At 37.2% G+C, this 25,847-nt stretch overlaps 1 protein-coding gene across 7 annotated transcripts in view; it reads left to right on the top strand.

Annotated features, from left to right (window-relative positions):
• Positions 1–25,293, top strand: part of LOC145989491 (uncharacterized) — a 203,645-nt gene extending 178,352 nt beyond the window's left edge. For 5 of the 7 annotated variants that reach the window (XM_083124844.1, XM_083124846.1, XM_083124845.1 and 2 more), the window contains 4 exons: positions 8,506–8,568; positions 11,734–11,808; positions 17,298–17,366; positions 25,064–25,293. In XM_083124844.1, coding sequence (XP_082980970.1) covers positions 8,506–8,568; positions 11,734–11,808; positions 17,298–17,366; positions 25,064–25,285 — 429 coding nt within the window. In that variant the 3' untranslated portion in view covers positions 25,286–25,293. Of the gene's footprint in view, positions 1–8,505; positions 8,569–11,733; positions 11,822–17,297; positions 17,367–25,063 lie in introns of all 7 variants that reach the window. The other 2 variants (XR_014441859.1, XM_083124842.1) reach the window with 2 other exon arrangements.
• Positions 25,294–25,847: the final 554 nt, after the last annotated feature.

Here is a 25,847-nt window from a genome sequence, read left to right as displayed (position 1 = left end):
TGTTTAGCAAGTTGTTGCCCATGGCAACTTGTCAAAATTTTTCCATACTTCATTTTTTAACAATTACAACAATGATTTTATTGGTGGTTTTGTATCAACAAGCTAAAATGGTCTAGAAAGATCTGTTTTCAAACTCCAATCAATTCTAATAAATTATAAGATGAAACTTTCAAAGGAAAGAACTAAGTCAATGGCAATGAATGGTAAAAGACTTCCTGGAGTAAAAATAGTGATAATTGATACAATAATTGAACAGATAACAGACTTTATATATTTCAGAAACAATGTTTCACAGTAAGAATGCTGAAAAATATTTAGTAAAATATAATAAATTAAATGGAGTTTCTTAAAAAATGGAAAATAAATGATAAAGCAATTCAAATTAGATACTACAAATTAATTTCAATACCTGCTCTTGTATATGGTAGTATCACAAATTGGGATATATGCTGTTTTTTTTATTTATTTGCAATATAATCTCTCTCACTTGTGTAGGATGCCTTACGTATATGCTTTTATTTTTTTATTTTTGTAATATGGCTCATTCTCCATTTAAGTATGAGCATGAAAACCAAAGATATTGTTGTTCCTCTATTGTTTTTTACTGGTGTTTGTCGTGTGCACGTTCTATCAAAGTTAGTGTAGAGAAACGGATTCGGCAAACAAGTTGCCGTAACATCGAAGGCGTAAACACCTTTGTTGTGATGAAGAACAGAAATGATTTTGGATTAGGAGAAGAGAGGGGATTTTCCTTGTTGGACTTATTTGGAAGAAGGGATCGAAACAATAGTTGCTAGTGAGAGAGCATGAAACGTGGTTTTGTGCAACTTTACGGGCACAGAAAAATATGCTCTAAAACTTCCTACTAAATCGGTGGTTTTGCAACTCACCTTACACTTCGGTCGAGATATACCTCACAACTGCATTATTGCACTAGGCCTTATCTTGCACATACTCTTTGGAGGAGTCATCTTCTGTCTTGATGGTGTTCTGCAGTAAATAGAAACAAAGCTGCAGACAGCAGAGGACAGCTAAAACGATTTGTTATTGGCAAATCAGCTATAGTAAGTCTGGGATACCATCTTTATTGTTGTGAAACATCACATCACCGAGGTAAGGTCTGCAACTATACTTACTTTCTTCTCCTAGTCGGTAAATTACTGTACTTGTAATTGTGGAAGACTTGTAGTTTCATGGCAGTACTAATGATTTGGTGTTGAGGATAATTGCAATTGGCCTGTAATTATCACAATTTAATCCATCTCCCTTTTTGTAAATTGGGCACACTATACTTTCATTCCATAAATGTAATGTCAACTTGTGTAACCTGTGTTTCAATGTTCTCCTACCATTTTTAATTAATTCTGGAGGAATGTTGGCTGATCCTGCAGCTTTATTTGTTTTTAGATTTTGTATTATGCAGCTTATTTCATTCCACGATGGAGCATGTAGTTCTTGTTGATTACTGTCATTCTGTTCTATTGGTGCCTGCATAGTTCTTGTTACATTATTATTAAGAATCTTTCTAAAGTATTCCTTCCATCTATTTAGGACTTGAGCTTTCCAGGATAATGTTACCTTCTGCATCTCTACACATCATTGGTGATGCTGTTTGCTGTTGAATAAAGATTGTGTCTCTTTGAGAAATTTCCTTGTTTCATTATTCTTAAAATCCATTTCAATTTGTCTCATTTTATAATTCAAACATTTCCTTTTCTTATCTCGACACATTTTATTAACTTCTTTCCTTTTTTTATTATATATTTCTTGGCTGGCCCTAGTCTTTGCTTGCATTGCTCTATTTCTTGCTTTGTTTTTTCTTTTTTCTTCTGCAATCTTCATCCCATCATTCATGTTTTTGAATTTTTTCTTTCTATTTGTACAACTTCTTTAGCTGCTTCATTTGTATGTTACACCATTCTTCATTAACATCTTTACTTTCCTGAAGATTTTTCAATTTTTTGTATAATACTGCTCTATATTCCATCATTTTTTTTCAGGTTTTGCACCCTATTTACTATTTTGAGAGAATTATCTTATACATTGCAGGGATAGTCTGGTTTAGGATTACTCACATCAATATATGATCTGAGTCAATATTTGGGGCTCTTAATGATATCACATCTTTTATCAGATCCTTTTTAATGTTGTTAATCAACACATGATCTATCTGATTAATATATAGATGGTCAGGTGATATCCCCGTTCCATTGTGTAGTCGCGTATGCTGGAATTGAGAATTAATAGAATGTCTGATGAAAGATTAGTAAAAGAAATATATAAATGGAAACCACTCTGAACATGAGCCTTAGGCAGGCCAATGAAACTTTGGAAAGATGAAAAATTAAAGATTTAAAAGACATGAAAGTAAAGAACTGGACGAAGAGCATCCAAAATAGTAAACAGTGGAGAGATGTTGTGAAGGCCAAAACTTTCAACACATGAAGTTGCCTCAAGAAGAAGAAGGTTAATGATAGTGCGCCAATTGATTAACTGATTGTGGTGACATTTGTCTGAATATATGTGATGCACATGATATACAACTTATATACATAGATGTAATAGTGTTGAAAGGAACCACCTATGATATTAATTTCTTGTTGTTAGTTTTATGTCACTATCCTCAAACAGAGACCCCAAGAAGCACTCCTACGATGATCTTTGTTAAAACAATAACTAATTTATAACTGAAATGGTTCATTAGTGACATTATTCAATCAAGCATACTAAACTTTAATAGTTCAGTACCAGCGGGATATGCACGTTATAATAGCAAATGTTGAACTCTTTGTCAATATGATGAAACCAGTATAAACTGTTCACAAATGAAATTTTTGTGGCGTTTAAGTGGAGTGACTTCATGAGACAAAATTAGAAGTGAAGAAATCCAAAATAAATGAGGTCAAAGCAATGGTGGAAGAAATTCAAAATCATCAGTTAAAGTGGAATCAATATGTTCTGAGAATGCCAGCTAGACATTTGCCTTGAAAATTATTAAATCACTCACCAAAGGGAGCAAGAAGTTTAGGAAGACCTTATCACCAATGGAGAGATACATTTTTGTAGTAACAGAAAAGGCTTTAATTACCCAGACCTACAGAAAGGAAGAAGAAAATAAGTTTTGTATAGTGCACGGAACATAATAGAGCATGAATATAAATTAAAAAAGCATTCAATTAATATATATATATATATTAATTTATTAATGAACACTTATTTTTCATTCACAACAGCAGACAGCATGTAAACAACATATCATCACTTAACCTTTAGTAGGCCAATGGTCCACCAGTGGACCATCGAAAATTTAGGGGTAGTCTGCCGATGGTCCAATAGTGGACCATCGTGCTGATTAAATAGTTCATGTGCTTTTAGGACCTTCATACTTGTATGTGAGGTTGTAAACACTGACAGATGTTGAGATAAAACTTTGAAATGTGATGTGGAAGAAAACCCACCAACCCAGGACCCCCTCCCCTCCCCCCAACTCCAAAGTCACATATGGAAGATGGATGCAAATTTTAAATTTGTACACTTATTTGACAAAAAATGTTAGAACTCGTAGACTATTTGACCAATCTATTTTGGGTAACTTTTGTCTTGCAGCTAGAACATCAGGGCATGCAACCGTGCAGGAATCGAAACAACAAAGCCAATTTATGAAAATATCATAAGAATGGGGAATTTGCCCCCTCTTCTCCCACTACTTTTGGAAGGGGAGGCAAACTTTAACATTATTTTCAAAGAAGGGTCCTTTCTGAACAGAATGAAAGTTATTTCATGTTTCTGGGTGCATTACATTATAGAATATGTGAAAAAACTTCCCATTTTTATGATCTTTTTCATTGAAAGTTGTGGGCTGCGGACCACCCAACCACTCTTATTGGCTTTGGCATTTTGATTCCTGCACGGTTGCATGCCCTGATGTTCTGGCTGCAAAACAAAAGTTACCCGGAGTAGATTGCTCAAATAGTCTCCGAGATATAACATTTTTCTGAAATAAGTGTAAAATTTAAAAATCGCATGCAAAGGCGGCGGCCAGAGAAAGACTACTTTCGAAAACACGCTCGGCGGTGTAAAGGTTAAGTACAAGGGTTGGATAAAAAGTAATGGCAACACTGCTGTCCCGTGAAAGGGGCAAGTCACAGCGCCACAACCGTTTCGTGTTTGTTAAAGGAATGTCAGACGAGGAAGTATAGTGAGTGGGAGCGATTGTATGTTATTCAGTCAAAAACAGCAGTGCTCTGAAGCAGAGGACGAGAGTGCAAGTGCCCTAACAATATGTTTAGGCAAGAAGAACAATGTCTCTTAGGCAGGCGGTCAATGCAGCTTCTTGCAACACCAGCTTCGTCTCGCATTAAGAAGGAAGCGACGGCACGTTCTGGCACAGTGTCCCATCATCCTGCTTGACAATGCAACGTGTCACACTGCGAACACTGTGACGGCTCTCCTGCATAGCCAATAGTGGGAGGTACCGGAACATCTGGCATATTCACCGGTATGAGACTGTGTGATTACGACCTTTTTGCCAAAATGAAGGAACCACTGGGCGGGAAGCACTACGACACGCACGAAGCCATCATAACGTGCTATAGGGTGGTCACTGCGGGACATCGACAGAGATGGACGACGGTGTGTACGACGTCTTCCATACGTGTGGCAGAAGGTCTTAGGGATGGGGGGCGATTACATTGAAGGAATGTAGCACTTGCTCCTCTGCCAATACAGTCAAGTAGCAATTATACCAGTGTTGGCATTACTTTTTTATCCAACCCTTGTAGCTAATCACCATCACTAAGAATGCATCATTTGCTTCAGTTACAACATACTAAACAGTTGTTACAAAGTACAAGAATAGAGAGCTTCATTGCTTCATTACATTCGCATGTAAGGAAAAATGAAAGTCAAACCTACTAGGCCTAGCTGTAAGTCAGGACTTGCCACCACCACCTGCCTTCCTAAATGCTCTTATCCAAGTTGTATGGTGAAGTTGATTAATAACTGACTGTTATTTATTTGTAGGAAAATGATGGCATTTGGTCTCTGAGTGAGGTATCTTGGCTTTTCTGGGACATGATCTTCCTTTTCAACAAAAAAGAAATAGTTATACAATAGATCTTGTCAATGTTACATCCTTGCAGGCCCATACCCAAAGGAGGGGGGCAAGGGGCCCATTCACCCCCCACTCGAGCCATAAATATTTTAATGTGAACCTATATAAAAAAAAACAGGCAGTTTTTCACATTTTGCAAGAATATCAATTTTCTTGTTGCATATATGAATGGGCTGTTTCTGGAGAGGGGCACACTCCAGAAGCCTGCACTGTAATATTTAGCAATTTTGGTTCTATAACCATTTATGCAAAGTTACCAAACATCCCAATTTGATCGAGACAGTTCACTATTTTTAATCCCAGTCCTGATTTATTTTCGAACTGCAGACTTGAGAAAATGTCATTTGTTTGGTTAATTCACTTTTGCTCTCCCACTATGCTAAACTTTATCTACCATGATAAATTGAACTGATAAACTGTCCTTTGTAATCGAATTTGCAGATGAGAACAATACCACACACACTGCTTGAATGAAGGTGAGGTAGGATACACAACCGACTGTCCTTTATTTCCCACATTTCTTGAATGCTAAGTTTAATTTTCATCGCATACCTTGGAGAAGATTAGGTACATAAAATTTCTTCATTGTCTAAGTATGAGAGCCTCATCTAGGCAGGGTGTGTGTGAACATTGGGTGCAGTGGGAGCGAAAATCTATTCTCGTCCTGGCGCTGAAATCTATAGCTACAGTTCTGATAAGGAAACATTTCCTTTCGAGATACCATTAATAAATTTACACCATTATAGAAACATATCACAATAAAAGTATGAAATTTTATTGAGCATTGTTTATAGAAAGCAATAATTAAATAAAATCTAACACTTATTAAAAACATTTCACCTATTGTCTAATTTGTCGACATTTTGAACCAGTTGTTAAAGAAATTGATTTGCTGGTTTATAAATGTACCAAATTAATATATTTATACATGTTTAATTATATTAATTAATTATTTAATAATTGACATATATTTCATGACAATTATATATATATATATATATCCAATATTTCCAACTTAGCCATCCTCCCCTCAAAAAAATCCTGTGTATAGGCATGCATCGTTGTAAATGTTACATCGTTGTAACATAGCAATTTAACTATGAAACAAGCAGTCTGTTTAATTATTATATTAGATAAAAATCATCATTGCTTTTACTGATGTTTTTACTAATTTTATTGATGTTTTGTCTTACATTAAATTTTAAAGATATTGTCCTACTACACTTGTGAAAAAGAAAACTCCATAGTGAGTCATAATAACAAAACAGACTGCTTGTTTCACATTAAGTTGCTATGTTACAACAATGTAACATTGACAAGATCCATTGTATAACTGTTTCTTTTTTTTGAACATTTTTAACCATTGTTATAACTAACGGGAGTGTGTGTTATCTTTAAATGGCAATAAATAAATTGAACACAACTGCAATAAAAGTAAAAATGTATAATATGAAAAATATGAAAGAGTCATTATTATGTTGCACTTTTAACATGTTACCATAGCCCCTTTGCCATCTTGAAAAATGTAAATTTTAATTTAAATACAAAATTCATGCACAATTTTCCTAAGATCCCAATGGTGCTCATACATTTGCAACTTATAGCTTTTCAAACTACTGTCTACATAAACAGGTTGAGGTTGGAACAGCCCAATTATCTGTATGATGCATGCAGTAAAATGATTGGCCACTGCATGATAGATGAAGGAGAATAACCATGGCATATGTGTTTCCATGCATTCTGCTTGCATGAGAGCCAAAATGAAATTTAAGATAACAAATAATAATCCGTGGCACAACAGATTAGACTGCCAGCCTCGCTCCTTACCTACCGAGGTGAGAGATCATAAAACCATTTACAGGAAGACGTGTGGTCATTTGGTGCTCCCAAAAGTGCTGACTATAATTATGTGCATACAACCATTTTATACCAAAAAACACATCAAATTAAGTTTTGTTATGGTATGTCAAACTTAAAAGAATACAACAATAATATATGATATACAAAGTGTTTCAGAAGTCGCACAAGTCAAACTTTGGCCCCCTGTAACTTGAAAACCGTAAGAAATATTTACATTATGAAGTCTCATCAATTGAAATGCTTTTCAATGCTTAACATTGTCAGATTACTCCACATAGATAATTTTATAATTTCATAACTGGCAGAAGTCAGCATTTTTTTTTCTTTCCAGAAATGCCCTTTTTAGTGAGAAAAATCTTATGTCTTAAGAATGACATAAAGGTAAAAAAAAAGGTAAAGTGCTCCCCTGTGCTTAGCACCATGCCATGAAGGCGTATAGGGGATGTGGGGGTAATGCCCCATACTTTCTTGATCCGGTCATGAGTGGGGGTGTTGTGACCCCCCCCCCCAGGGATTCCCCCAGGTACCCATGTTATTCGACGCTGGGTGGGTGCCGGGGCTGCTTCCAATGTTAGAAAAGTTCCCAGATTTGAACTGGCTGGGGATCGAACCAGGAACCTTGAGCATGGTAGTCAGATGCATTATAGACTGAGACACCGCGGCCACTTAAGAATAACATGTTTAATATTTTTTGTTACATCTCATGGATGATTCCCCATTCCTGAGGAAGGATTGAGTGCATTCCAAAAATTAGGATAGATGATAGATAGATAATTTTATTCACCTTTAGAATGAGTAAATTCCTGGCTTCGTCATGTGATTCTTTGGATTACATTTCACTGCATCTCAATAGAGATTTTTTGTTATGGATATATGTGACCTACAAAGTATACTAGTTCATGGAATGAATTGCAATTCAATATGTAATATAATAGATTACATTGAATTGAATCATAATAAAACACAATGATAAATAGTATGAAACATGTTGAGTGAATCGTATCAAGAAATTCATCTACATTGTAATGCATATTGTCCAAGAGAAATTCCTTGAACTGATTTCTATTTTTTTTCTTTATTTTCTTGAATACATTATGAACATTATTATTTTGGCATTCTTTGAAGCTTTTGGGTGATGTAGCAGATGAAACATAATTGGGAAGAGCATTCCAAACCTTTGCAGACCAGAGGGAAAAAGAGCCTTCGAATCTCCAGCAAAATGGTGTTGAATGTCAATTTTTTGCTGACCTCTCATATTGTATGAATGTATTGAATTTCTAAATGTCACTTTCAGCTCTAAAATTCCTTTGTGCAATAGCCATTAGTTCCATCATTGTTATCATTCTGAGCCAGACTCTACTACTTTTTTATTTTTTTAAATTTGGTCCACGATTTCCGGATAACACTGCATTGACTTTGCCATTTTGTGTACACTCAAAGGACTGAACGAAGAACCAGTAAAAGTGAGAACTTCATGCACTAAGGAAGTTATGTGGGAACTGCTGTTTCTTAAAACACTTAATTTATTTCAGGAAGGTGCTGCAGAAGATGAAGAGCCTGTAGATTACACTGACATGGAGTCAATGCAACCCAAGGTAAGTTAGGAATTTCCAACATTAAAACTATGAGGATCAATCACCATTATCTTTCAACTGATGCTGCCCATAGAAAAGTCACAAAAACTTCACCAATTACATAATCAACATTCCATTAACCCCTGTTTCATGAAAGTTTTGAATATTTTACTCACCTCCTTATTATTGAATGTACATAAGAAGGTGCCTCCAATTTCTTTAGAAAAAAAAAGGAACTGTTAATGATATTAAAAGTTTGCATGTATTATTAACTTTGTATTGAAAAAAATTAGAGTAAGGCCAGCTGCATACCGTATCTGAGAGGACGAGTCACAATACATTGCAATGCAACACAAAGGGACACAAAGTGACATGACATAATAAGTCAATTTGCTTCTGACGAAATGGAACAAATATTAATTATTGTTATCAGTGCTTATTTTCTGGAACGAAAGTTTTCGGTAGAAGTTGGTTTGTTGTTATTATTTGTTATTGTGTTTATCATAACAACTGCTCTAAATATTCTGGTATATAAAAGATCATGCATACATGTACACACTCACTCACACACACACATATCACACACAAACTTCTTTCGCTAAAATAAAATACTTTTTAGTTTCATTCTCACATATAAAGGTTACTGGTACTGGCTGTTGCATACTGCCTGGAAAAAGCACTGAGAGTGGAGGCTTTGCTTGCACAAGGATTAGCTGTTCTGGATCAAGCTCTATTTTTAACCTTGACCACACTGCCAAACTTATATGTAATATGTGATGTCAAACAATACAGTGATGAGTCTCATTCAGGTGGTGCCCTGAGAAGAAAGGATTCGTACATGCACAGAGTGTTTTGTCACATCGTGCTCCTTCGAGACCAAATTTGTGGGACCTTTAATGTTTTGTCACAAACTGCCGCAACATGACTCAAGGTGACTCAAGTCAAATGTTTCGTCCTGTGTGCGGTGGCTTGAACCACATGTTAAATATTCCCTGAGACAGTTTGCAACAAAAATGTCTCATCGTGACTCATCGATTTTGGAATGTGGTGTGCAGCTGGCCTAAGAGTGGAAGAATTGTGAACTGAGTTATGTGCTATTTACAGGAATATCAGATGCATATCAGATTCTGACAGTGGCCGCCGGCAGCAACTATGATGGGTAGTGCCAACGTGATCAAGTAATTAGAAAAAAAAAACCTCCGCAATGCTCCCCCGCCCCCTCCTTGAGGTTGTGCCACTAGCCAAGATGTTTGTTCTCGTTTAGTAACTTGGAAAACAACATGTGTTTAAGTAATAATGTACTAATCCTATTCATCTTCACACACTAACCTATCTTTATACACTACAGGAAACCTCCCTAAAAATATAACAATTACAAGAGGAAAGGAAAAACAAATCCTATAACCCTCTCCTCCCCCATGCACACGTATTCTAACTGGATGTCGAAAATATCTTTGTTATGAAAAGAAATGGTCGAAATGCCAAAGGAAACTCGCATCATCATAGGATATTTTTAAAAAAGGCTGGATGGCCCTATTGGTGCATGTATCCATTATCAAAAATGTTCATTTAACTTTGGAAAAATATTAGGTTTGTTTCTCCAAAAGTAGGCAGAAATTACATCCCCAACGGGTCTTACTAACCAGTCATATTTAGCGACTTTTTTCTGAAGGTGACAACTGTGTTATGTCAACACTGCGAAAGTTCCCTCGCCAGGCCAGGCTAAGACTGGCACGGTTTCTTATGTGCTAACCCCACCCCCTGCCACTTTGTTCTTGGTTCATGGTGGAAATGTTCCTCGCTGAGACTTCTTCAGCCCTATGCACATGTGTCAACTTGGTTAGGTCTATGATTAGGCCAGCTCTTCCAAGGCACGGACTGTTGCCTCGCGAGGGTACGAAACGAAACAGCTGGCAATGCAGTGTGGAGGTTGGGGTGGTCGTCACGTCAGCTTTACCAATTGCAAGATTCGAATCTCCTTGTCTGTAAACTATCAATGTATTCATTTAACTTTACTTGGCGACGTATGAATCTCTTCTGAGGGTAGTGCCATGGCACGGTGGCTCTACCCCTTGAGCCGCCGCTGGATTCTGATATCTGCAATTTAGAAATGTATTTTCTTTCAGATTAAGATTAAAACATTATATCACATAAAGTATTGATAAATATCAGTACTTTAATATTATTATATATGTAAAAGTACTGATAACTGTCATATCATGAATTTTTAAGCTAGGTTATTTTTTTGTTGCATTCAGTAAGTCATGTAAAATAGAGCTTAAAGTGATCAGACACTGCAAAAATTTAAGAGTGAGGAATTCCTTCAGCAGGACTGTTTGGGTTGGGGTGGGGGGGAGTTCAATTTCATGCTTCATGTCTTAAATATGATTAAACTATATAAGGAGAGTGATCAAAAGAGAATTTATAAGCAGAAAAATAACACGATGAATTACTGAGAGAATATAGGAATGGACAGATGTGTAAGTATCATAACAAGTACCTTTGTTTTGTTGATTGTTCTAATTTTTGGGTTGGGCTTCACTCCACCTTCAACATGGGAGATAAAATACAGGATGTGTAAAAAGATTAAAACATGGTTAACAATGAACTAAAATAATTTATTAGGTGTAAAAGCCTGATCTCATGATGAAATCGGTTGAACTGCCAGCAATTTCCTGCAGCCATATCTAATGAAACATCACCTTTATGATATAGAATTGGTAATGATTTCCAATGGAAATGTATAAGTAGAATCAAGGAAAGATTCTAATTCGCTATCCACCAGCTGATTTGTGGAAAATATACCTACCTTTTGAGAGCTAATGTCACTCTCACCTTCAAGGTTACACTCTCGAAAGTTTGGAATCTGTTCCACATCTTACCTGGTCAATAGCCCGAGAGAATCTTTTCAACATTCGTCACCAGAAAAACTTCAAGACTTACTTCAAATAGAACCATAGTTTGGAAGCTAGAAAAGTTGAAAGGTTATATATTCAAATCTGAACTCATGTTCTATATTTGTATGTGTTTTATAAACTTCTAAGTTTTCTTATCACCTGTTCCCTTTTGAATGTTCTTACTGAATCATCCTGTATATAGGGTATGTAATTATTCCAAAAATAAAAAGTACAAATAGGAAAACTTTGGATCACATTCAGCAAATGATTTATCTCTGTTTTGTTTTAGGAAAAGCTTACTGAAAGACTGAAGTCACGTTTTGGCACTTGGGCTGAAGAATTACGCAAGGTACCATCCTCACAAGTAAATACAAACTGTATGTATAAAATTCTGTAGTGTGTATGTCAGTTTCTGCAATTCAATTTCAACAAATAGTTTCCAATACCAATACACTAGAAAGAGTTCAGTTCTAATTACTATTTTTGTTGTTAATATACACTGGTCAAAAAAAATTAGGGGAGCAAGCAAGAAATCCCAAAACCAAAGTTGGTAAATCAAAAGTAGCAATGTATTTTGATTAGGTGAGTGTGTCCTCAAGCAGTACAATACATGTCTATTGAGTCATTAGCACAACAGAGTTCTAGGGGTGATTTCTGCAAGGTACTGCACAAAATCAGGAGAACAGCACGGTGATAAGACAACAGAAATGGACAGATATGCAACAGATCCATACCTCTAGAAAGGCGTGTGGTCGCTATGAACTGCTATGACAGCTGCACATCTGTTTTGCATGGAACCAATAAGGTTATCAACGACAGCCTGCGGGATATTCACCCATTCCTCCAGAAGGGCCATTTCCAACTGTTGCAGAGTTGTAGGTGGTGCTGGCTGCGCAGCAATGCTTCTTCCGAGTGTGTCCCACACATGTTCAATGGGATTCAAGTCTGGGGAGGATGCTGGCCATACCATTCGTTCGATACCCTCATCCCGTAGCATGGCGTCAACCAGACGTGCTCGGTAAGGTCGGGCATTATAGTCTACAAAAATTAAACGATAACCGATATCTGCTGCCATTGGGACAACATGAGGCCTGAGGATCTCATCCCGGTACCGTAAGGCTGTCAAAGTACCGTTCCGGATAATGAGCAGGGGAGTACGTCGAACAACACTGATCCCTGCCCATACCATTAAGCCACCACCACCATACTGAGACACTTCGCGCCAGGCACGTATCCAGGAATTCCTTTCGGGGGGGCTCAACACCATTTTTAAGGGGTATATTAAGAATCTCACAATTGTATGTTTAATACCAGTGGTGGAAATTGGGTTCCAAAAAAGGGGGGGGGGGAGGGGACGGAGGGCGGTGCAAGGAAAGTTTACTTTCTCTTGGTAGACAAGGCTTAACATTAAGAGGCCATAATGTTGAGGCAAGAAAGTGGGGAGCAACTATCCCTTAAATCGTCGCCACTGTAAGGCTGTCATTTAACGTGAAATGGGAACATTTTTTACCACTCGACTCCTCTGTTTCCATGCGTTAACATTGTGTGCCGGAACCATGTGTGTTTGTCCATTTCTTCTCATCAGGCATAAAAACATCTATGGTGTCTTTGAGTGTTTTTACGAAGCTGTTAAACATGCACGGGATGGACAATTCACTCGACAACGCGAGATTCAAATTGTGGGCTGCGAACTGGACGCAAACAGCTCTCGGATATTTCTCTCTGATTCGAGCCTGAACACCACTAACGTGTCTTGTCCTCCCATGTTTGCAGCTCTTATAAAAGCCGAAACCCACCAAATTGTTCAGATTCAGGCCTTAGCACTCACAAGTGTTCAAAAATGCCTGTCACAGCTTCCGCTGTCTTGTCATATATCGGCACGAAACAAAGAAGTCTTCTCGAATACAGCTGGATCACGAAACAATTAATGCACAGTGAAAACCCTTCCGTTCCCAACACATCTAAAGTTTCGTCTCCCATTATGATCAAATACTTATTCATTTATCTCCAGTGACGTGCCCAAGGGAGGGTTGGTGAGGTCATAACCCCACTCCAGTGTTCCCTTTTTTTTTTAAAAAAAAGAATAAAAAAGAACGTCAAAGACAGGAAAAATATGGCAAAATTCAGGACTGACCTAAAAAAATAGTATGCTAACCCCTCTCCTCCGAAAATCCTGGGCACGCCACTCTTTATCTCGGACACATTTTTTTAAAATCAACTCACCAGAAGTTTTTATCATTCCGTATTGGATATTGAAGTAAGATGCGTTCTTCCTACTGGTTTGGATATGATCCTTTAGAGTGCTGCCGTCTGCCTGCCTTCACACCTAACCTTAACAAGGCCCTAATTTTCCATCCTTGTGACTTGGATTTTCAAGACTTAGGAAGGTTTCATACCGAAGAGACAGGAGATACATGTCGATTGGAATGGGCCAATCAACAGCAACGTTTCACACTGTAGCGACACAAAAGGCCGCACAAACCTAATTTCGAATTGTGAAATCCTCAGGCAACACGATGTGAAATCTCCCTTATTAGGCCACTGTCATTGTTACCTCGATGTAGTAGCTTTTGCTGACCACAGAAGAAAAAAATTCTCCTCAACCGGTGGGAATGCTCCTCAGTTTTCTTCTCTCTCCTATATTTTCTGTGCTTGTTCACTATACAGGCAACACCTTACGATTTGATATACACAGGACATCTACTATGTAGACATTTTAACGAAAAATCGGTTGAAGTCAAGGATGGCTAGGTGGCTCAGTTGGTAGAGCTCTGATTCGGGTCCTGGTAGAGCCTGCAATTTCCGCCTAAAATGTCTACATATGCAAAATTATTTTTTATACTATGAAACTCTCGGACTGCATATACGAACTTTAGTTCTGGCAAAACTAAATCATCACTCGAAACTTTGATTTTCAGTTGACCTATGCAGCTTATTTCTGTTTTAATAAACCACTCCAATATCCGGTACTGCTGAAATATTCAGTTTAGAGAGAGAGAGAGAGAGAGGGGGGGGCTTGATCTCTTCGGCCCTCGCCCCGAACTAGCACTACATTGATGCACCGGAAGTTCTGCTGTCGTCAATGTATTCATTTTCGAATCACTATATTTTATAAAGCAACCAGAGGACGCTGACTGATCACTAATTGACTGTATGAATTGTCACACTTACTTCTGAAATCTCATTAACCGATTCTTTGTAAGATCAACCGAAAAATTGAATCCGCGTATTTATATCCTGATTATATTCTAGAACGTTCCGCAGATAAAACGATTCGTTAATATTACCAGTAGTTGACACCTTCTCTCATTCAAGAACGTACCCTCTCCCGCCTTCCTATCTCCTTAAATCACCGTCACATTATTCAAAAAGCCAAAAACCTAATTTTATCTAGTGAAAAATAAAAAAATTCCTGGGGGGCCTCGAGTCACCTCAACCCCACCTTGGATACGTGCTATTAACAATAACAGGGTTACAGTCTCCGTCTTTTCTCGATAATTATTTCTCTGATTTATAAATGTATTATCTTCACATTATTCAAGACGCCAAAAATCTAATTTTATCTAGTGTAAATTGAAAAATTTTCTAAAGGGGGGGGGGCTCGAGCCACCTCATCCCCACCTTGGATACGTGCTATTAACAATAACAGGGGTATAAAACATTCTCCGTCTTGCCTCGATAATTATTTCTCTCCTTAAATTATTTTCACATTATTCAAGAAGCCAAAAACCTAATTTTATCTAACGTAAACTGAAAAATTTCCTGGGGAGAGGGTCGAGCCCCCTGTGCCCCATCTTGGATACGTGCTCTTATTAATAACAGGGTTACGAAACATTCTCCGTCTTGCCTCGATAATTATTTGTCTCCTTAAATTATTGTCACATTATTTTATTTCACGCCACAAGAAACCAAAAACCTCATTTTATCTAGTGTAAACATAAAACTTTCGGGGGGGGCTCGAGCCCCCTAAGCCCCCCTCTGGATACGTGCCTGCTTCGCGCACATGTGTGGGATAATTGCGAATCCCACGTTCCCTCTAGATGAGAATGCGTCGATGATCTGACTGGAGACCGAAACACGACTCATCCAAGAAGAGAACTGAACTCCACTCTCCATGTCCCCACTCATGATGTTCCACAGCCCACTGTCTGCGGGCCCTACGGTGTTGGGCATTCAGAGGAACACACACCATTGGTCTTCTTGCATAAAGACTTATTTCCCGCAGGTGATTTCGTACAGTTTGGCCCGAGACTCTTCGTCCTGTTGCCAAAACAAGGCCGCATTGCAAGCCAGTTGCAGTTTGCTGCCTATTCCTGCGAGCCGACAATGATAAGTACCGGTCTTCCCTAACTGTTGTTGACTGTGGGCGACCTTGCCCAGGCCTCCTTTGTACTGTACCTGTCTGTTGAAATCGTGTCCACAACCTGGAAATGACACTGCGTGACACACCAAGGGTTAGTCACCTCACGTTGTGTTTACCCTGCTGCCATCGTTCCTATTCAACACTACTCAACTGAATCCCACCTGCACTTACGGTCTGCCAGCACCAAACAACCAGTGTTCCCAAGTGACCTCGTGATTGCTCCTCATATCACAAATTCTGCCACGTGCCTTATGGTGTCACTAGAGAACTCTTCATGATGATGATTCATCACAGAAGAATTGTACTGGTTGAGGACACACTCACTTCATCAACATACATTGCTACTTTTGACTTTCCAACTTTGGTTTTGGGATTTCTTGCTTGCTCCCCTAATTGTTTTGACCAGTGTAATTAAATATAATAAAATAATATTTTAATAATTTGTGGTAGGAAACACCATGACATTCAACTCTTTCTTTCTTCCTAGTTTGTTCCATGCTTTGATATTTTCTTGTTATGTATTTAATCCACAAAGCATGAGACTGACATTAACTTTAATACTATATTGAGTAACTTACAAGTGCAACAGAAAGAGATATCTGAACTTAGAACAAAGCTAAAGAGAGAATGTTCAGCCTCACAAAGCACCTATGTGCAGTATACTTCACAGTGTTGCAACCTCACAATGATTATCCATGGGGTCATCGGTGGTGATGGGGTTCCACATCTGGCGGGAAAAGGTGCCAAAATTGGAGGGGGCAAGGACATTTTACTTTCCCTTGGTAGATAAGGTTTAGCATAGTGCAGTGACAAAAGTGACAAAAAGTGGGAGAGAGAGGGCAACTTTCCTCACTTCCCCTCCTAATCAGCACCACTTCGTGGGGGTCAAGTATCTGAAAATAGAAGATAATTTCAACCGTCTTCAAATTAGTGCAATATTTTGTTATTTTCTAACAAATATATTTAGCAATAATTTGTGTATCCTGCTGAAAGAATAATTGTCAACATCTCAATACACAGTTTATTTTCCAAAGTTAAAAACCATTCCAGCTACTTTTGAGATAATTGAAAAGGCTGATGAAGCATCATGCATCTTTTTGGAATATTTTCAAATTTTATATTGAAATAGTTGAAGATGAATTACTGGTATCTATAAATTTCAAATCACTACTTCATTGGTGTTGGTAACATTATCATATCGGACATGAATCCTCAACTCCTCTATACACAATGCTCTCCTCTCTGCCACTGGTGCACCATTCAAATACAATCTAGTATCTCTCGTTTTGAGTGGTTAGACACTTTCGTGTATAGTCTTACCTTGAGATGTTTTTATATGCTCATCTTGCTTTTGAGTAACGAAAAAGAGAAAAATGCAATAAATTATATTAAGATGTTCTGTTATTTAATTGTACAGTTACATTTTTGATGTATCTCTTAAGACTGTTCCTATTAATTTTAAGTTCTGAACATACTGTTTTATTTTTCAGTCAGCCAATAGAGCAACAGTGGATGGTAATAGAAACTTAGTTGCATCAGATGCTCCAGCATTGCATGAGGTAATAGTGAATGTAATCTTCAAAATTAGAGTTCATAGATGCTATATTTAATTTACTATTTAAGAATTATGTGAATATATTGATGTGTGACTCTATTCTTAGCAATGGAGACCGTTGGAGACACATAGGTGTGGCTTGAAAGAGAGAGGTTAGATTTCTGATTGGTCATCTTGTCCTGGCCGAGAAGAGAAATGGAAGAGACAGAGCATTGCCATCTCCACATGTACCTCACCCAATTACCGCAGGTTCAATGTCGGCAACGTCATCTTATCTTAATGCTTCAGGCACCCTTCGAATATCGGACTGTATCTCTTCACATAATTATGTGTCCATACCATACACTCCATTGTAGCGAAATATGTAGTCCGTCCTGTTTTTCATGATAAATGGCTACTTTTATCCTAAATGACTTTTTGTTGACCCTGCGAGTTTTCAGTCCTCTACTATTGGGTTGATTACCCCTATCAATCAGACCAACCCAGTAGCGATGGAGGAATTTCACTGCTTTGCTAGTAGTATGGTTGTTGTCAGTTGCATGATTGGGCCAGCGTTCTGTGTGAAGAGTTGATGTATTAAAATGATTTCCAGTGTTCACTCAGTCTCCCTCATCAATATGTATAAAGGCGTAGATATATTGTCGATCTCAGCCATTTTGGAGGTGTTATTGTGATCAATACCAATCTACAGCAGCCTATACTTCTTAAGTACACATTGTTGAAAATGTTTCACATAATTACATCCATCATGGATATCAAAGTTGGGTTTCCTGCAAAGCAGTCACACATCCCAACAACCTTAGCTGCCAGCTTCACCTTTAGCTTTAAGGCAAAAATCAGTGGATGAACAACAAACTGGCAAGATGCTAATTTATTTAACAATATTCCAGTGCTCACATTAAATCATTTTACATTACATTCTAATGTAAAATGGCAAATCTCTGTATTTGAATATTGTTAAATAAATGGTTTCTTCATCTATTTTACCTGCTTAAAACTTTACATAACTGCTGTTTTGTATTACGAAGTAATAAAATAAATATGATTTTGAAAGTATCTTCTATTCTTCTGGCATAATTTTGTTATAATTTTCAAGAACTTTTTCAAGCTGACACTGCCAACATATACAGCATGAGTTTGTAGCTCCTGTATGGACAACACATTGCAGAACTTATCAATGTCAAATCACCAGAAAACATGGGATGAGTTCAGGCACTGCATTTTGAATATGTGATGCACTAAAGTGCTACTTCATGAAATTAAATAGTAAAGATGTTGCAATACATAGGAGGAGCAAAGCACTTTCTGTCCCTCCCCCCCTTCTCTTCGAATTCATGCAGATGTACCAATTTTATATAAAATATTGTTTATTCAAACCTGCCCCCCTAAAACAAATAAAGTTGCTGCCTTTGGTCCAATAACACCTCAAACTTTTATAAAACATTTCCTTTGATACATACAAGTAGCTATTTAGGGGTTTCTGTGACTCTCTAGCTTCTTAATAGCCAAAATTTTCAAAACTAAGAATAAATTGTTAAAATTTTATGTTACATCACATGAACACCCTTTAGAGTGAGTCAAATGGTGGTATATGGAAAATTGGAGATTACCCCTATATTACTTTACAGACATGGAATGTGGAAACAAGTGGAGGTCACTTGTGGCTAGGTCAGGTGAATAGGGGGATGAGGCACCAAATCAAGTCCAGCGGTATGAATTGTAGCCATGGCAACATCGGAATTGTGGATAGGAGCATTGTCCTGCTGCAGCAGCACTCCACGTATCAACATTCCTCGTCTGTTGCTCTTTATTGCAGCTCGCAATTTTGGCAAAGGTCAGCATAATACTGGCCCATAATGGTGGTTCAATGTTCCAGATAATCCAACAGCAGTATCCCTTGACATCCCAGAAGACAGTTGCATTAACCTTTCTGGCTGACTGTTCAACAAGAAATTTCTGTAGGGTTGGGAAGCTGGTGTGCTTCCAATGCATGGAGCTTTGTTTGGATCTGGGGTCAAAGTGGCAGACCCATGTTTCATCCACCGTCACAAATCTGGCCAAAAATTCCTCTGCAACTGCGCGATACATGTCCAAAAGTTGCCTTGAACGTGTCACTCTGTTTCTTCTGATCAACATTCAGGTTTCGTGAGAACCACCCTTCATGCCAAAACTTTCTTCATGAAACAATGATTGGTTAATATGTTATGAACTGTGACTCCTGTCTGCCATAACCACGTCAAGGATCTTCTCAATGTTTTCCTCGGTGGTCACTGTTACTGGTGGCCCATCTGCATGGACATCTTCGTATGACTGTCTGCCATCGCTGAACTCATGGCACCATCTCGCAATGGTGAGATATAGTGGAGCAACCTGCCCTAATGTTTGTACCAAGTCCTCACGAATTTCCTTTGGCTGTAGGTTTTTTTAACTTCAAGTACTTGATGACAGCACGAACCTCACTATTTTCCAGTTTCACTATGTTCTGAGAGATGCTCTACTGCCAACACCTGACAAGAAAACAGTACAAGGTAAAACATCTTTCATTTTGGCATAAAGTCATCACAAGATGTCTACTTTCTACACATGTTAAAATTATGATTCTGCATGAGGGGCGAGTATTAGAGCATACTGAATACCCCTCGTATAATATTATTAAATCAGAAAGTAAATTACTAAATATTTAAAAACATTATTATTACTTACATATAAAGAATTAATTTTTTACTTCTTATATATATCAGATATTTATAAAGTATCTAAAAAATAATTCCTTTACTAGCTAGTTAAAGATGTCAATAAATCTCAAAGATAATAGAAATTGTTTTATTAAATATAACTTTTTGCTTTCTATTAATATAAATCAATTCGATTTCTAAGTTATATTTGTTTTGCATTCTTCTTTTGCTTTCACTGTGCATGTACTTTTGTTGGTGTAGACCTGTTCATGATGTGTTGAGAGAGAAACAGGCAGCATTCAACACTCACAATCACACTACTTTGTCTGCGTTTTTGATATTATCCTTACTAAAGTATGTTTTCAGTCTAAACTAATTGCTTATCAATTGTTGTTATAACAAGAACTCTCCCCTGCCGTCAAAAGGAAAATTTTTGGGGTGGTATTTGTGCCAAAATTGTTGGGGGGGGGGGGTGTCTCCCAGAATTTCTCACCCTGAGTAGTAAGCTATCCAAACTTAGCCTAAAGTACTAGCTTTAAAGAGAAATATTCACAACTGGGGTACGAAGGTGGTAGTCTGTATTCATATAGGCCATAAGGAACCTAACTCTCTGTAACTCATAAGTGGCCTTTTTATACTACACTGTTGTTTAGCAAGTTACCATGTCCATGGTAAGATGAAACTTTCAAAGGAAAGAACTAAGTCAATGGCAATAAATGGTAAAAGACTTCCTGGAGTAAAAATAGTGATAATTGATACAATAATTGAACAGATAACAGACTTTATATATTTCAGAAGCAATGTTTCACAGTAAGAATGCTGAAAAATATTTAGTAAAATATAATAGATTAAATGGAGTTTCTAAAAAAATGGAAAATAAACAATAAAGCAATTCAAATTAGATACTACAAATTAATTTCAATACCTGCTCTTGTATATGGTAGTATCACAAATTGGGATATATGCTGTTTTTTTATTTATTTGCAATATAATCTCTCTCACTTGTGTAGGATGCCTTACGTATATGCTTTTATTTTTTTCTTGTAATATGGCTTGTTCTCCATTTAAGTATGAGCATGAAAACCAAAGATATTGTTGTTCCTCTATTGTTTTTTTTTACTGGTGTTTGTTGTGTGCACGTTCTATCAAAGTTAGTGTAAACAAATGTGTGATGAAGACCAGAAATGATTTTGGATGAGGAGAAGAGAGGGGATTTTCCTTGTTGGACTTATTTGGAAGAAGGGATCAAAACAACAGTCGCTAGTGAGAGAGCATGAAACGCGGTTTTGTGCAACTTTTCAGGCACAGAAAAATATGCTCTAAAACTTCCTACTAAATCGGTGGTTTTGCAACTCAACTTACGCTTCGGTCGAGCTCCAACGATTTGTTATTGGCAAATCAGATATAGTAAGTCTGGGATACCATCTTTATTGTTGTGAAACATCACATCACCGAGGTAAGGTCTGCAACTATACTTACTTTCTTCTCCTATTCGGTAAATTCATGCTCATCTGCCATCTCTGTTGGAGGAATGGATGGATAAGTTCCTTAGCTAGAGTTACGGAACTCGTCATCATTTTCTTCTTCAGTGTACATGTGGTGCACATTGCAAAATCAAGAGGATCAACTGGAAGATTATTTCATTACTTATTATAAGCACTCGGAGTTTTGAAAGTTTAATTTGTAGTATTGAATCCAAAATGAAATACTGTTTGATCTTTGACACTATATCTGTACTTGTAATTGTGGAAGACTTGTAGTTTCATAGCAGTACTAATGATTTGGTTTTGAGGATAATTGCAATTGGCCTGTAATTATCACAATTTAATCCATCTCCCTTTTTGTAAATTGGGCACACTATACTTTCATTCCATAAATGTAATTTCAACTTGCGCAACTTGTGTTGCCTGATCCTGCAGCTTTATTTGTTTTTAGATTTTGTATTATGCAGCTTATTTCATTCCATGATGGAGCATGTAGTTCTTGTTGATTACTGTCATTCTGTTCTATTGGTGCCTGCATAGTTCTTGTTACATTATTATTAAGAATCTTTCTAAAGTATTCCTTCCATCCATTTAGGACTTGAGCTTTTCAGGATAATGTTACCTTCTGCATCTCTACACATCATTGGTGATGCTGTTTGCTGTTGAATAAAGATTGTGTCTCTTTGAGAAATTTCCTTGTTTCATTATTCTTAAAATCCATTTCAATTTGTCTCATTTTATAATTCAAACATTTCCTTTTCTTATCTCTACACATTTTATTAACTTCTTTCCTTTTTTTTTATTATATATTTCTTGGCTGGCCCTAGTCTTTGCTTGCATTGCTCTATTTCTTGCTTTGTTTTTTCTTTTTTCTTCTGCAATCTTCATCCCATCATTCATGTTTTTGAATTTTTTCTTTCTATTTGTACAAATTCTTTAGCTGCTTCATTTGTATGTTACACCATTCTTCATTAACATCTTTACTTTCCTGAAGATTTTTCAATTTTTTGTATAATACTGCTCTATATTCCATCATTTTTTTTCAGGTTTTGCACCCTATTTACTATTTTGCAAGGATTTTATCTTATACATTGCAGGGATAGTCTGGTTTAGGATTACTCACATCAATATATGATCAGAGTCAATATTTGGGGCTCTTAATGATATCACATCTTTTATCAGATCCTTTTTAATGTTGTTAATCAACACATGATCTATCTGATTAATACGTGGGTCGTTCAATATAAGTTTCCATATGCTGTAAAATATTTTATTTTTAAGATACATTAGAAAACTATACATACATGTGTAGGAGGATCCTTCCTCACTTCTCCACATAATCCCCATAGAGATTCAGGCATTTGTCCCACCATTGCACCAATTTGTCCATACCCTTTGCAAGAAAATCAGGGCTCTGACAATTGAGCACTATTCTCACATTCCGCTTCACTTGTCCATCTGTTTTGAAACGGTAACCTTGCAATTCAGACTTTAACACCGGAAAAAGATGTAAATCACTCGGCGCTAAATCGAGGCTGTATGGAGCCCAATTCTTCAATTTTGTGTTGTGTTTGCACTGCTGAGTGGGGGCGAGCGTTATCGTCAAGAAGAATGACACCAGCTGACAGGAGACCTGGTCGCTTATGTCGAATTGCGTTTTTCAGTTTATCCAATGTTTGACAATAACGGTCAGCATTAATTGTTCTTCCTCGTTCCAAAAAGTCCAAAAGCTGAACGCCCTTAGCATCCATGCTTCTGAACTCCTTATGATGCGAGTCTTTGTTTTCCGAACAAGCATTTACTTTTCGCCCCTCAGCACATGCACCTTCACGTCTGATAACGAATCGATTGTTGTTCCTTGTAGATGAAGGATGGCGCTTGTCAACCATGTGCTTCTTTCGAATTGCATTGCTCTATACAATATTTTATAGCACAGGGAAACTTATATATTGAAGGTCCCTAGTAGATAGATGCATGCCAATTGATTAACTGATTGTGGTGACATTTGTCTGAATATACGTGATGCACATGATATACAACTTATATACATAGATGTAATACTGTTGAAGTGAACCACCTATGATATTAATTGCAGGGATAGTCTGGTTTAGGATTACTCACATCAATATATGATCAGAGTCAATATTTGGGGCTCTTAATGATATCACATCTTTTATCAGATCCTTTTTAATGTTGTTAATCAACATGGTCAGGTGATATCCCCGTTCCATTGTGTAGTCGCGTATGCTGGAATTGAGAATTAATAGAATGTCTGATGAAAGATTAGTAAAAGAAATATATAAATGGAAACCACTCTGAACATGAGCCTTAGGCAGGCCAATGAAACTTTGGAAAGATGAAAAATTAAAGATTTAAAAGACATGAAAGTAAAGAACTGGACGAAGAGCATCCAAAATAGTAAACAGTGGAGAGATGTTGTGAAGGCCAAAACTTTCAACACATGAAGTTGCCTCAAGAAGAAGAAGGTTAATGATAGTGCGCCAATTGATTAACTGATTGTGGTGACATTTGTCTGAATATATGTGATGCACATGATATACAACTTATATACATAGATGTAATAGTGTTGAAAGGAACCACCTATGATATTAATTTCTTGTTGTTAGTTTTATGTCACTATCCTCAAACAGAGACCCCAAGAAGCACTCCTACGATGATCTTTGTTAAAACAATAACTAATTTATAACTGAAATGGTTCATTAGTGACATTATTCAATCAAGCATACTAAACTTTAATAGTTCAGTACCAGCGGGATATGCACGTTATAATAGCAAATGTTGAACTCTTTGTCAATATGATGAAACCAGTATAAACTGTTCACAAATGAAATTTTTGTGGCGTTTAAGTGGAGTGACTTCATGAGACAAAATTAGAAGTGAAGAAATCCAAAATAAATGAGGTCAAAGCAATGGTGGAAGAAATTCAAAATCATCAGTTAAAGTGGAATCAATATGTTCTGAGAATGCCAGCTAGACATTTGCCTTGAAAATTATTAAATCACTCACCAAAGGGAGCAAGAAGTTTAGGAAGACCTTATCACCAATGGAGAGATACATTTTTGTAATAACAGAAAAGGCTTTAATTACCCAGACCTACAGAAAGGAAGAAGAAAAGAAGTTTTGTATAGTGCACGGAACATAATAGAGCATGAATATAAATTAAAAAAGCATTCAATTAATATATATATATATATTAATTTATTAATGAACACTTATTTTTCATTCACAAGAGCAGACAGCATGTAAACAACATATTATTTAGAGATCATCACTTAAGTAGCTAATCACCATCACTTAGAATGCATCATTTGGTTCAGTTACAACATACTAAACAGTTGTTACAAAGTACAAGAATAAAGAGCTTCATTGCTTCATTACATTCACATGTAAGCAAAAATGAAAGTCAAACCTACTAGGCCTAGCTGTAACTCAGGACTTGCCACCACCACCTGCCTTCCTAAATGCTCTTATCCAAGTTTTGTGGTGTAGTTGATTAATAACTGTCTGTTATTTATTTGTAGGAAAATGATGGCATTTTGTCTCTGAGTGAGGTATCTTGGTTTTACTGGGACATGATCTTCCTGGCAGTTATTTTCTCTGTGTACTACTTTCTAGTCTCGAACCAGGATTCAGAGTTATGTTCCTCTCCAGTATTCAGCAGTCATACCAACAAAGCAGAGGACAGTTCTGCTTTGGTATCACTTGTGTCATCCATCTTCAACTACATTAAGTATCGCCTTTAAGTGTACTATTAAACATGCTTTATCCATTTATTTATCTGTTTGGTTTGTTTTTTATTTTCTAGCTTCATAGTGGCTGCGGTGGCTCAGTCGGTAACGCGTCTGACTACCATGCTAAAGGTCCCGGGTTCAATCCCCAGCCGGTTCAAATCTGGGAACTTTTCTAACGGTGGAAGCGGTCCCGGCACCTACCCAGCATTGAATAACATGGGTACCTGGGGTAAACCCTGGGGGGTAAAGGCGGTCAGGGGCGTGATGCTGATCACATCACCCCCACTCATGACCGGATCAAGAAAGTGTGGGGCGTTACCCCCACACCCCCTATACGCCTTCATGGCATGGTGCTATGCACAGGGGAACACTTTACCTTTACCTTTTTTGCTTCATATTGCATTGAATATGCTGACAGTGTTCTACATCATAAACAGGAATTATTATTATTTATTATTATTTGAAGTAGGGTTACACTTAAGCTTACAGTATTTTTACACAGATTATCTTACTATAGAAACAGCCTTTTGCCCTATATGGATTAATTTGTTAAGCTATACAATTCTGCTAACTG

The sequence above is a fragment of the Lepisma saccharinum genome, chromosome 6 (assembly GCF_977018435.1).
Source record: "Lepisma saccharinum chromosome 6, izLepSacc3.1, whole genome shotgun sequence".
Taxonomy (NCBI): Eukaryota; Metazoa; Arthropoda; class Insecta; order Zygentoma; family Lepismatidae; genus Lepisma; species Lepisma saccharinum.
The sequence above is the reverse complement of the archived record's forward strand: the minus strand, read 5'-3'. Positions and strand labels throughout refer to the sequence as shown.